The sequence below is a fragment of the Rhinolophus ferrumequinum genome, chromosome 17 (genome assembly GCF_004115265.2).
Source record: "Rhinolophus ferrumequinum isolate MPI-CBG mRhiFer1 chromosome 17, mRhiFer1_v1.p, whole genome shotgun sequence".
In the NCBI taxonomy this organism is placed as follows: domain Eukaryota; kingdom Metazoa; phylum Chordata; class Mammalia; order Chiroptera; family Rhinolophidae; genus Rhinolophus; species Rhinolophus ferrumequinum.
The window spans coordinates 13803083-13817503 of record NC_046300.1 but is presented as its reverse complement, the minus strand read 5'-3'; the positions used below and the strand labels follow the sequence as shown (position 1 = coordinate 13817503).

General features: G+C 39.7%; 1 protein-coding gene across 1 annotated transcript in view; it reads right to left on the bottom strand.

Annotated features, from left to right (window-relative positions):
- Window positions 1–14421, bottom strand: part of SCN10A (sodium voltage-gated channel alpha subunit 10) — a 98114-nt gene that overhangs the window by 56967 nt on the left and 26726 nt on the right. The window contains exons 5-8 of the mRNA XM_033133226.1: window positions 3680–3808; window positions 3001–3092; window positions 561–782; window positions 92–155 (exon numbers count right to left, since the gene is read on the bottom strand). Coding sequence (XP_032989117.1) covers window positions 92–155; window positions 561–782; window positions 3001–3092; window positions 3680–3808 — 507 coding nt within the window. The remainder of the gene's footprint in view (window positions 1–91; window positions 156–560; window positions 783–3000; window positions 3093–3679; window positions 3809–14421) is intronic.

The following is a 14421-nucleotide window of genomic DNA, read 5'->3' as shown; positions in this document are numbered from 1 at the left end:
CTGCAACCCAGTCTCTGCCCAGAAAATGCTGATGACAAGAAGGAAAAATGACTACTGAGCATTGGTGTTATGTCATGGGTTCGACACTCACCCTGCATCAGATCCATTGCCACACAGTAAGAGATCAGAAGTACCTGTCTTATTGATATAGAAGTCTGCAAAAGAAAGGAAGAAATGAGAGATTTGCATGTGGTTCTGAACCCTAAAACTGAAGAGTTGGATGGTAAAGTCAGCACCACTTAAGTCTTCTGCCTGAGCAAGGTGAGTTCTCCTGGCTACGTGCACTCAGTGGGCATGCTGGGACACTTAGAAGGGGAAACGTCCCATCTGGGAAGAGAAAGCTGAGCAGTGACTTCAGCTCCCAGCCTCTCCCAGCAGAGGCAGGAGGCCTTGTCCTTGAATTGATAGCTCATTTCCTTGTAAAAGGGACATTGGACAACAGGAAATGGGGGGCCCAAAGGTAAGACTCAACACAGAAGAAAGCATTTGAGCAGGAAGGAGGAACCAAAACATACATCTATACATGTACACAGGAGATTCCCACCCCTTGCCAACCAGACCTGCGTCACCACGGCAGAAATTCCACTCGCGTTCTTCGTAAGAGGAGTAATTGGCTGTCTCATTGAAAGCTGTGCAATTCTTGACACATTTGTTCTTGAGGTTGCCCTTGAAGAGCTGCAGGCCCACCAGGGCAAAGACACTCAGGCAGAAGATGGTGAGGATTGTCACATCAGCCAGCTTCCTCACCGAGTGGATCAGGGCCCCCACGATCACCTTCAGCCCTGTGGAAAGATGACAGCAACACTCCCACGTGGATAAGGCACCACACACAGCACATGGATGAGCCTGGCATGCTTGCCTCTTAGCCATTCTATTTTCTCACTACGTACAGCTGCGAGACGTTTTACCAACTCTAGGGAAGTTCCAAGCCGAGTTCCTCACATAAACCTAGTAATAACCCTGGAAGGTGGGCAGGCAGGTAAATACTGTTACTGTCCTTTGTAAAGATGAGGCAACTGAGACCCTGGCAATACATTTCTTATCATCTTAAGGCTAATGCATTCCTGACAATTGCAATGTGATTTAAAAGATAATTGTTGACTACCTGCTATGTTCCAGGCACTGAACTAATCATGAGGCTACAAACCTCATTCCAGTCATTTGGCACCTGTATTTCTGCACTCACCTCACTTTCAGGAGGCAGCTTGAGGCTGGGGACACATGAACCTCAGAGAGAGAGGGGGGGAGAGAGGGGGGGAAGAGAGGGAGAGAGAGAGAGAGAGAGAGAGAGAGAGAGAGAGAGAGAGAGAGAGAGAGAGAGAGAGAAGCTTGGGAGATAGAATGAGACAGAAAAAGAGAGACACAGAAAGATGAACATAGCACAAAAGTGAAATTTTGAGAGTCACTGAGGCAGAAACAGAAAGCATCTGAGAAGAAGCTGTGTCAGAGCCCAGCACAGCTGGCAGCGAAGATGGGGCCCTGCTTATTTAAGGAAGGATGATTGGCTGCTCCAGCAAATGAAATCTCCTTCTCCGAGAAAACAGCTTCATGGGTGGCAGAAAGAGCTCTGACCAGAGAAGCAGTCTGGGATCGATCCTTGCCTTGTTGTTTTGGTCAACAAATAACCCATTGAGCACTGCCTGTGGTGACCCCTGGGCTGGGAGCTGAGCCATGATTAAAGCGCTGGCATGTGGAGTTGTCTGATAGTTGAGGGAGGACTCCATAGCATTATTGCACAGGTGGGAACCTAGAGGAGCATCCACTAACCAAAGCCTGGGGAGAGAGATGGGGTGGGGTGGAATGTGGGGGAGTTGGGAAAGACCAGGGAGTCTCCTGGCGGAGGGCAAACCTCAGCAGAGCCCTGAGGGGGGATGATGAGTTAAGAGAAGAGGAAGGACTCTCCTGCTAGAAGGAGCAGCAAGGCTGGGAGGTGAGCAAAGGCCTGGAGTATTTGTGGAACCACAGGTTGATTCTGGAACACAATGCAAGGTGGGTAAAAGAGAGAGGTGAGGCAGGAGAGAGAGTCTGGACAGGTCAGGTCTTGTGAACAAGACTCAGGGTCTTCCTGGCTAACAGTAGGTGAGAGAGATACCGAAAGTTAGAACTATTTATTGCAATGGCTGTCTTCATGAAGTGCTTGTCCAATGGAAGCTGGAAAAGACTTTCCAATCTTTCCCTGCAGAGCCAGACAGAGTGTGGTAGAAAGGGACTCCCACCCTGATTTGAGTGTTTCTAGTTTCCAGGTGAGGGAATGGATTCTCAGGGGTCTCACCTCACCCGTCATCTCCTTCCTCGAGAGGAGCTAATCCATCAGGCCCCAAGGGGGAAGCATTAGTTCCTGTCTCAGTGTGGTTACCTGGTCTCTGGCCTCACCATCGCCTCCACCACCTTAGAGGGGGATGAGGAGTATCCCTGGGCTGCTGGTGACAATGGAGATCTTAGGGGACCAATAAGATGAGCCCTGATAGACTACATTTTTTTCTGAATTCTCTGTCATCAAGAATCGCCTAATTCTTTTCTCCTCTGTGTGTCCCAAGACAGGGCTGAGGCTCAAGCTTTCAGGCCCATGGAAATGGTGAAGACACTCACCAGAGCCTTGGACTGCCTTCTCCCTACTCCCTTTTTCCAAGTTGACACCTTTGGTTTAAGGCATACATGAGACTCTGACTGGATGCTCGATGGATACCCACGACAAGAACATTGAATGAGGACATGACCTTCTTGTCAGGTATCGATGGCAAGGCCATGAGTTACTGTGGACGGAGCACTGGCCTAGTAATCGACACAGTAGGTTTCCGGGTCGCACGTTGCCTCTTACTAGTGATGAGGACTTGGGATTGTTTTCTACTCTCTGGGCCTCAGTTTCCTTGTCTCTTAAATGAGGACAACAGTCCGTGCCCTGGAACTTTACAGGGCTCTTGTGAAAAATCAAAGGAGGACATTAGGCTGTGGCCACCAGCACGTGTTCTGTGAATGAGTGTGCTGGTTAAAGGAGCTCACCTGGGATCACAGAAACTGTTTTTAAAGCTCTAAGAACTCTGAACGTGCGCAGGCCTGAGATCCCTCGGAGATCTGTGGCTTCACCAATGTATCTGCAGGACCAGAAGTCAGTCAGCATCTCTGCAAGGAGAGGGTTCTGGGACTGCATGCAGCACAGATAAGGACAATTTGGGGTAACACAAGCCTAGGAAGGACCCAGAATACACAGAGAATCTAGTAGCCCTTTCACCTGTAGACTGAGACTAACACTGTGTTAATGGTTGCAATACCTTTCAGAATGGCCCCTTTAAGAAGATGTATTGGGGTCTAGGGGGCTCCAGGTGCTACCTGTATGGATGGATATTCAAGCATGTGAGTTTGGCCAACCAGTCTTCTTAGACACTGGTTCTTCACGGAAAGACCTTCATGTCAGGTAGGCATGAGGCTGAGCCATGTCTGATCCACTCTGACAGACCAGTCACCAGCTCAGATTTGAGGTCTCTGACTTTCGCCTGAGGGGGTGGGACTAACCCTGGAAAGTGACTCCCAAAGTAACAGTCTATGGCAACAAAACCCCAGGCCATGCAGTTTCAAATGAGAAAACTGGATGGAGATAAGTAAACCCACCAGTGTGTGAGCCGGGGCACACTCACAAGCCCCCCACAGCCACACAAACAAATCAGTGTGCAGAAATACTCACGCCAGGGTAATGACGCTAAAATCTAGCCAGTTCCAAGGATCTCGCATGTAAGTGAACTCATCTAGACAAAATCCTCTTGCCAGTATCTTTATCAAGGCCTCAAAGGTATAAATGACAGTGAAGACGCACCTGGGAGGGGAGGTAGAAAAGGAGCATTAACTGCCACGAGAGAGTTCAGAGCTGCTGCGAATGCTCCAAAGGAAAACATGCAACGATCGTGGCGAAGGTGCAAGGGGAGGAAGGCACGGTATGGAGACAAGACGCAGACCGAGGAACTCAAAGGAGCCACACAGATGGGTGGGGTGAGAAGGGATGCAAGTGGCTGAGATGATTGGCAGCATCTGCTGCTCTGATGGTAGGAAGAGGGCAATGGTAGGTGAAGAAGCACCGCAAGGTTCAGAACAAGGATCCTCCTATTACACGGGGTTCCCAGAGGCTCCCTGCGCCACAAGAAGCATCACCTGGAGGGCTTGTTCAAACAGATTTCTGGGCTCCACCCGCAGTAGGTTTCTGGGCTCAATAAGTCTGGGGTAGGGCCCAATTGTTTCTATTTTTAACAAGTTCCCAGCCGATGCTAATGCTGTTAGCCTGGGGAACTACTCTTTCAGAACCACTGACCAAAGGGATCCAGATGCACACATAATTTTAGATACATTAAATTTTTAAAATTATACAATTATAAATGTAAACACTGGTATTAAAAATGGGAAAACTTTTGATTAAATATAGCAGATTGAACATATGTATTTACCTCCATCTTTTCTGAAATTCTTAAATGACAGTAAAAGGATATTTTTTTTTTAAGAGCATAAACCTACTAGGACAAAGATAACAGAAAACACATCATTTTGGAAATGAGAGTGAAGAAGGGTGAGTGGTAAGTGACAGAGCAGACCCAAGAAAGTTGAAACCTTAGCTGGAAGTGGGTAGTTTCCATAAGCAAGCCAACCCACACGGCAGAACTGCTTAGGACTTAGAGATGGTCAATACCTCTGAAAATGGGGTTTAGTGGGGAGGGTGAAAAGTGGGGCTGAAACAGTTTGAAAGTCTTTACAAGAAACAGCTGAGTTTTCTAGATCCCACTTGTGGGGACAGAGTCCCAGAGAACAGTTTCCAGGCTCTTGGCCGCACGTGGAAAGGTGCAGGCTCGGGTAATAGATGGCCGTCAGCTGTGACTAGTTGGCCATCAGCTGTTACTGGTTAGCCATTAGCCACTGATATAACTGCCGTGGCTAAGCTAGCAAGCACGGATTGCAGTTAGCAAGTGAGGTTGGTTGGCAGAGAGAAGCGGACAGCAGGTTGTGGATTGTGTGGCTTCTGTTCCCTGTGTCTCCAACCCAGCCGCCAGCAAGAATTATAGTGGTGTGACACCCCTATCCATGGCTCCGTGGGTTTTCCTTTTTGGCCTCACCATATCCTGCGTTCTTGTGTGGGGAGCGGGACCAGAGACCCCACATGACACCCTGTATGACACCACTCCACACCACCTGTTAAGTGAGGAACTGCCTCCTCTGCTCAGGAAATGGGTTGGATATTCATTCTCTCAATAGTTGAATGAGAGAGAGAGAGAGTTGCCTACTGAAGCAGGAGTATAAAGGGAAAACTTACATACTAAAAGGCAGACAACCCTCCCACCCACTCGCTTCTTTCCCCAAGTAAGTTCCTAGAAGTCTGGCAGTCAGGTAATACCCAAGATGCTGTACTTTTTATATGGACAGCCAGCCAATGAGCATAAGGAATTTGAAGAATGCTTCTAACACCAAAGACTAAACAAACCAAACAGGAAAGAAAGAGACAATCCAGGGAGCAGAAAAATATGTTAGGAAAACAAAACAAAACAAGAAACCCTGTCATCGATATTTTTAGAGAGTTAAGAGATGAGAAGATACTAGATACATAAAACCAAAACAGAAGGCTATAAACAAGAATATTCAAAGAACAAAGAGAATTTTTGAAAACAAAAATATGATAGCAAAGGTAAAACAATAGGAGGGCTGGAAATAAAGTTGAGTAAATCTCACAGAAAGTGGAAAAAAAATGGATAAGAAGTGGTTAAAAGTGTGAAAATTAGAGAATCAGACCAATAGGTACAATGTCTGACTAGAAGGAGATCTAGAAGGAAACAGGAGAAATTACCAAAGAAATAATTCAAGAAAATTTCCCCAAACTGAAGGATCTAAGTATTGAGTTATAAAAACCCACAAGTATTCAAGAAAATGAGTGAAAAAGGCTCATATCAAGGCATAATATCACAAAATTTCAGAGCATTGTGCAGAAAGAGAAGAGCCAAACTCTTTTTGAAGGAGTGAAAATCACAGGTCATATACAAAGAACTGAGAATCAAAATATCATCAGATTTCTTGATAGAAACCATGGAGGTTATAAGACAATGAAACAATGCCTTCAAAATTTTGAGGAAAATCATTTCTAATATAGAATTTTTTCCCTAGATAAACTGTTAAGATGAAGGTAGAATAAAGACAATTACAGATAAGTGAAGTTTCAGAAAGTTTACTTCCCATCTACCCTTCTAAGAAGGTTACCAGAGGATGCGCTCCACCAAAACAAGAAAGTAACAAATAAAGAGGAAGGTAGAGAGAGACAAACGGAATGCAAAAGAGGATGGAGAACAACAAAATCTCTAGAAAAGAGCTGTACATCAGGTCTAGAGAATATCTAGGCCAGGTTGAGGCAGGAAATGGAGGATTCTAAGAGTGATTTCCTCATGAAAATTTGAAAATGGTGGATAACCTGATGTGTTTGAATAAATTGAAGCAATAATTAAACGTCTGAAGAAAAGTTTGGGAACAAATTAGTTATAAATATATAGAACACTAAGCAAATGAAGAAGTGAAATTCTTATTAACTCCAGAGAAAGCAAAAACATTGTGCAAAAAGAAAATGTAATCAAAGTATACTGCATGCCACAGATGTGAACAGTATTTTCTTAGCAATACTAGTATGTATTCATATATGCAATCAGACAATGTACATATTGTCTGATTATCTAACCAAAATTACGATATAACGAATGGAAAGTTAGTGTGAGAGGAAATGAGTGTACGTATGTGGACCTAATTCTTTTTTTCCATTACCGAAAGCCAATAGATAATATGTAAAAAGGAGAAATAAAAAAATAGTAGTATAAGTATATTATTAAACATAGGGAGCTATAATAAGAAAGAAGTAAAAGAAAAATTGAGAGTGTTTGCTTCTGGAAATATGGGATTGGGGTAAGGCGATGAGAAACATGAAATTTCTGTTTTTGTTAGAATTTTTATAGGACTATATGACCTTTTAAGCCATGAACCTGTATATCTTAAATAAAAGTAAAAATCAAATTAAAAAGTGAATAGCAATAATGGTTTTTCATATCTGTGAGAGGAGAATTAATGTCTGAAAAAATTCATGAAGAAATCTCTATCTGGCTGGATAGCTGTTGGAGCTATCAGCTTCCATACCTTTCATTGGTATAGTGATACCTTTCCTTGCTGACCATGTTGCTGGAGCTTCTTCAGTACTAATTCAATGCATTTTTTATTTTTTGCAATTGTGGTAAAATATACATCACATAAAGTTTACTACTTTTACCATTTTTAAGAATACACACAGTGGCATTGAATACATTCACAATGCAGTGCAACCATCACCACTATCCATATCTAGAACTTTTTCATCATCCCAAATTGAAACTCTCTACTCATGAAACAACTCCCCATTCTTCCCACCCCTACTTTCTGACAACCTCTATTCTACTTTCTGTCTCCGTAAATTTGCCTACTGTAGGTACCTCATATAAGTGGAATCATACTCGTAGGATTTTTTTTTGGTGCGTCTGGCTTATTTTATTTAGTATAATGTTTTAAAGATTCATCCATGTTGTAGCATGTGTCAGAATCTCATTCGTTATGAATGTTGAATAATGTTCCATTGTGTATGTATACGCCACAGTTTGCTTTTTTGTTCCACTGTTGATGAACATTTGCGTTGTTTCCACCTTTTGGCAATTGTGAATAATGCTATGAACATTCATGAACAACATGCCTTTTAAAGGCAACTTTACAGTGTGGAAACTAATCTTTAAACCAGAAATCTCTTAAAATTAGCTTTATGATAAATAGGACAGAAATTATTAAGCACTTCTTTCTCACATATATGGTGAATATATACTGACAATTGATTTATTACAGTTTTATTAAATTATAAAATAAAACGTCTGTTTGTTTGCATACATAATAGTAATTGATTTTAAATGCCAGTTACATTACAAGAAATCCAATACGTAGTTCTAATAAAAGAATTCTACCAATTGTTTGCTGCTTTCTTTCCAACTACAATATTTGTTATTGATTTTGAAGACTGTTTCATATCTTACCAGCAAGAGTATAATTATACTTTTTTTTCTACAATGATGACTATAGTTTTCATGTCTTTTCAACCTTTAACATCAATTTTTAACAGTTTGGTACTGGAAAGACTTATTTTTCATTTGGACTAGAGAAAGTCAATAGGTTTCTCTAGTTTTTGTGAGGTTGATAAGCTTTATTGGAAAATAATATGGGAGTTTTGGTAGCTTTATATTATTATTTGATAAAAGTGTTAACAGCTAATAAACTGGGTACGAGGACAAAAAGGTCATTGATCCAATAAAATGTAATTATCATTTTTCATTGTCATGCTTTTTCTTACCGTGTTTCCCCGAAAATAAGACCAGGTCTTATATTAATTTTTGCTCCAAAATACGCATTAGGGCTTATGTTCAGGGGATGTCATCCTGAAAAATCATGCTAGGGCTTATTTTCTGGTTAGATCTTATTTTCGGGGAAACACGGTATTTACTTTTTATCTGCCTTTGTGAGATTATCCACATCCATTGTCCATCTGTCTCATGACATACAGATTCAAGCTTTATATTTATGACAGAGTCCATTCATTACTTATAATTGTGACCTTATTTCATATTGCAAGATGTATTTTTCTATTTTCGTCACTAGTATTATATTTCTACAAGCCACTTTTGAAATGCTGGTTCATTTTTTTATGAATTGTGCTATTACGCAATGCAACAGCAACAGTGACAAGTGCAGGTTTAACGAATGTAAACAATAACTGTCAGATGACAATAAAACCATTATTTAAGATAAACTACTCCATGTTAACCAGTACGAACTAAGTCAGTCCTTGAATATACTGCTTTTAAGAATGTAACAATTCAGAAAGTCTATGAAAATTATGATTAATCTCACATTTCAGATTTTTAAATTATCTGTGCATAAAATGATTACATTGCTTTTCCTTCTGAATCTGTCAAATGATTTAGAGGCTACTAAGAGATTTTTAGTGACCAGTTGAGATCTTTAGATTAATTATTGGTACTGGAAGGGATGGAGATTGCTGAACTGCTCTGCAAAACAGAGTCAGAAGAATTTGAGTTTGCAGGGATAACACAGAAGAAAGACAATGAGGCAGCAGGATGGAAAAGCAACCCAAAGGGACAGTTTATGAGAGAGGATTATGTCAGCCTTATTTACCAAGGTAGATCAGTTGATATATTGGCAAATTGAATCCAGCAATGATCAAGTTAGAATCATTAAAAGTGGATGAGCAAATTTATTAATATAACCTACTATGTCAATAGATGAAAGACTACATGATAATCTTAATATAGAAATGTTGCTAAAAAACCAATCTTCATTCATTATGAACTCTTAACAAGTCAGAAGTGAAAAGAAATTTTCATAACTTGATAAAGGGTAATTATGAGAATCCCATAGGCATCATGATGCTAGAAATATTTGAAATATACTCTTTAAACTCAAGAGAAAAAGAAAAGTGCTCACTATTATAGCTTCAGCATTGTGCTGGAGGTCCTGGCCAGTTTAATAAGACAGGAAAAGTAAACAAGTGGCATAAGAGTCATAAAGGAAGAAACAAGTTCATCATCATTTGCAGATGATATAATTGTTTAAATAGAGAACCCAAGTTAATCAACAGAGAAATGTCATAACTTGTTAAAGAGTTTGGGAGGTTGCTGAATGTAAAACCAATATATAGAAATTAATAATATTAATATATTTTAGCTATAAAAATAAATATTCAAAAGGACAACCAAAATGATAATGTGCCTAGGAAAAAGAAATGTAAGAACTTTACATAAGACATTATAAAATGTTATGGAAAAATATAAAAGAAGGCCTATATAAATTAGAAGATATACCATGCTGATGTGTGGGAAGGCTTGATATTATAAATGTGAAAATTTTTCCTGTAGTATTAAATAAATTCAATGTATTCACAATCTTACCTCACCATGTGGGATTCGCCCCAGTGGGCTTTGGAGCCTGTTAAGACCACCCTTTGTGTGTGCCGCTTGTGGGGCTAGTTGGGTGGTGCTCTGCTGTGTTCTTAAGTCAGCTTCCAAGTATGTTGGTTCTGGGGCCTCTTGGGTGGGGCTCTGGTGCAGGCCCAGGTCAGCCACTGCCTGTGACCAGCTGGGGACTACCTGGTTAGGAGCTACAAAGCTATCCATGGTTGGTCACTGCCTGTGTTATAACTGGAGGCACGCATGTGGGAGAAGCCATGTTGTGAATGGAGGCCAGCTGCCACCACTATTGGGGTAGCTTCACAAAATCCAGGACACACCAAGGTCTGCTACCACCTACTGGCTCCTGTCAGTTTCAGCTCCTGATAAAGTCTCTTGCAGTATGCAATTAGGGTGAGGCAGGGTCTTAGTGAGTCAGCAGAGTGGAGCAGCAGAGCCCACCAGGCAAATCAGATTCAGATTTGGCCTGTGGGGGCGGGCTCAACACAGGAAATTGCACCCACCTGCCAGCTGCACGGGAAGAGGGCCCCACACAGGGAAAACAGGGATTGTCCCTCCAGTCCTCACCCTGAAGTTACACAACTCAGCCTCTCCCCATATGTCTCCTATACCCCCAGAGTCACCGTCCCTCCGCTGGAGCCCAAGGTAAGTGCCTGCGTGGCTGCTTTAAAAGGATACATGAGTTTTCTGCAGCCTTCTGTCCCACCTGGATGGTTGGAATCCGCACTGTTTTTCACAGCCAGAAGTTGTGGGGGTTCCTTTTCCCAGCACCAGTACTCCAGGTTGGGGAGCCTGGTGTAGGGCTGGGGTCCTTCTCTCCTTCATGGGGAACCTCTGTGGCTGAGGTATCTCTCCTGATTTTCAACCGCCACACATGGGTGTGGGACCAGCCCGTTTGGCATCTCTGCCCCTCCTACCAGTCTTGACCTGGCTTCGTCTTTATATCACTAATTATAAAGCTTGCATTCAGCTAAACTTCAGATGGTTCTCCAGGTTGATTGTTCTATAATTTAGTTGTAATTTTGATGTGTTCACGGGATGAGGCAAGCACAGTGTTTATCTACTCCACCATCTTAGATCTCTCAAGAGAGGTTTTTAAAATTACCAAATGGGAAGCTTCTCCTATTTTTCTGATTTTGTTATTATTTTCTAATTTTATTGCAGTGTGATCAGAGAATGTTTTCTTTATTATTTATAGCTTTTGGAGCTTATTGAGGTTTTGTTGTGGTTTAATATTTGGTCAATATGTATGGTCATTTGAAAGGCAGTATATTCTCTATTTTTCAGGGAATGTAGTCTTATACATATTAATTAGATCTATCTTATTAATGATGTTACTCAGGTCACGTAAATTTTTACATACTTTTTTATACATTTGATGTGTCATAGGCTGGAAGAAATTAAACTTTACTATCCCTACAATGTTTTTGTCTTTTTACCATTATATGTTTACAATTTTCAGTTGATGGACATTGTTGCGCATTATTTGTTGCAAAGATATGCATCACTGTTACGGATTATTTCGCATTACAAAATGTCATTTTTGTCTGGTTTAATGATTTTTGGCCTAAATTCCATCTTCTCTGATATTAAGGTTCTGCTCTCTTTCTGTTTGCCTTTGCTTATATCTTTGCCCGTTCTTTAATTTTGACCTTTCTATATCACCTTGAGCAGTATATTTTTAATTAAATGTGAAGTTGGGTATTGCTTTGTTATATATGAATATATATGAATTTTTTAAACAGTTGAGTCAAATCCATTTATATTTATTGACATGAAAGATTTGTTTGATCTTAGTTCGCTTATATGACTTTATGTTATGTATTTAAATAATTGAAATATTTCATTGTCTGGTATGCTTTGTTTGCTTTATCTTCTATGTATGAATCTGAATTTAGTACATTTTTTATTTTAGTTCTGGTGGTTGCTTTTATAAGTCTAAATTTATAATTATGATTAAAACTATGTTAAGCACTGTTCTTGGTATGCTATCTCTTTAAACAATATCTCTTATTTCCATTTGGTAATTCTCTTTCCTTTCCCCTGTTTTATTCATCATCTGATGATATTTGATAAAATTTCTTTCATGCTTACCTTTGTACTGTTAAATATAATTATTTTCCATCCCTTGATTTATCAACTTTAAAGAATACTCTTTAACTTCTTGCGATTAGAGAAGCAGCAATAAGTGAACATATCCTGCTCCCAGGCTCCTCCCTCTTTCTACTCTCAGTTTTTTCTATTTGTACCATGTCAAGATTTTTAGGGCCCCTGGGCCGTTAGGGGATAAAATGCCTTGATAGTCATTTTTATCTTTGCAGGTACTGTAGTTTAACAAGCGCTGATCTGCCAGCTCCTTTTCCAATCCTCCACCCACTTTTGGTCTTCAAAGAAGATTGTTTTGACATCTTCTGTACTCTGTGCTTTCCTTTCTCTTTGTTCTTATATATTTGTATGGTCTCATCCCCATACTGTCAGTTTATTAGCATTTGAGAGGGTTGGGGTAAAACATATGCATGCTTTCTTTCATATTTAACTAGAATCTGCTGATAACTCTTACTTTTGAGACAAAATGCTTTGCATTAAAAGTTCAAAAGAAAAATAGAAATTTTACATACTATATGAGCTTAGCAATATAGCGATATCATCTATATGTGTATCATCTATATCTATCTATATCTATGTCTATGAGAAAAAGAGAGCGAGAGAGACAGAGACAGAGACACAGGGAGAGGACAGTAAGCTAAAATACTAACACTGATTTCTCTACCTCTCTACCTAGTTACTATCTTCTATTTATATTTTTCAGTATTCTGCATTTAATGCAATGGTCATATATTTAAAAATTATTTTATTTTTAAGCTTTTTATGACATGTAATATGCATAATAAAATGCACATGAAACATAAATTAGTCGTAGAATGAATATTTGTGTATTAGTCAGCTTGGGCTGCCATAACAAAATACCATAGATCGAGGGGTTAAAGAACAAATAATTATTTTTTCACAGTTCTAGAGGCTGGGAGTCAGAGATCAGGGTGCCAGCATGCCCAGGCTCTGGTTAGGGCCCATTTCTGAGCTTGTTAATGGCAGATTTCTTGCTCTGTTCTCACATGTTAGAGCGATAACTCTGGTGTCCATTCCTCTTCTTATAAGGGTACCAGTTCTATTGGGTCCTAGCTCTGTACTTGTGACTTCATTTAACCTCAGTCACTTCCTTAAAGGTCTCTTCTCCAATACAGTCTCATGGAGGGTTAAGGACTTCAATATATGAACTTTAGGGGGACACAATTCAGTCCATAACAACTGTGTGGCAAATTACTTATGTCACAAAATGGGACATTACGAGCATCCCACTAGCCCCTTCCCAATTTTGTCCTCCCTCCTCTGCCCTAGAGTTTACTACTATCCTAATTTGGGGTATTTTTTGTGCTTTTTAATTTATATTTTACCTCCTAAGTATGCATCCCTAAGCCAAATAGGTAAGTTTTTATTTATTTTTTAAATTGTGTGCAAATGGAATCATATTTATGTAATCTTTTGTATCTGGCTTTTTTTGTTCAGTGTTATATGCCTTAAGATTCATCCTTGTGTGGAGCTATAGTTTATTCATTTTCATTGCTGTACATTATCCCATTTTAAGAATATAATGGAGACATTTAATGTATTCAAAAATTTATGAACGTTTGGGTTGTTTCCAATTTTTGCCTTTTATGGGCAATGTTCATAAACTTTCTTGTATTAATAGCTGTATCCTGGTGCCCGTAAGCACATATTTCTGTTGAGTGTGTTTGTTCCTAATAATATGTTCCTAATTTGAGGTTCACAGTGTATCTGTGTCCTCACCTTTACTTGATAATATCCACTGCTTTCAAAAAAAGGTTGTACAAATTTACATTCCCACCAGCAGTATATGAGTGTCTATTGCTCCATAGCTTTCTCAATACTTGGTATTGTCACAATTAAAACTTTTTTCCTTGTTTGTTGAGTGTATAATCTCTCAGTGTAATTTTAATTTATACTTTCTTGATGAAAAAAAAAGGTTAAGAATATTTTCACATGTTTATTGATCATTTGGATTTCTACTGTTGTGAAATATCTATTTAATTTTTTTGCGCACTTTAAAATTGATTGTTCTGACATACTTCTAACTGAGTTGTACAAGTTCATTATTCTGGATATAAACATTTTTTAGGTATATATGTTGCCAATATTTTCTACTCAGTAAGCTTGCTTTTTCACTCTCACAGAGTTGTTTCTTATGAACAGAAATTCTTAATTTTAGTATACTAAAATGTATCATATTTTCCCTCTATGGTCAGTGTTTCTTGTGTCCTATGTCATAAATCTTTCTGTAACTTGAGGTCATGAAGATATTCTTCTTTGTTTTTTTATTTTTCCCCCTCTAAAAGCTTTATGT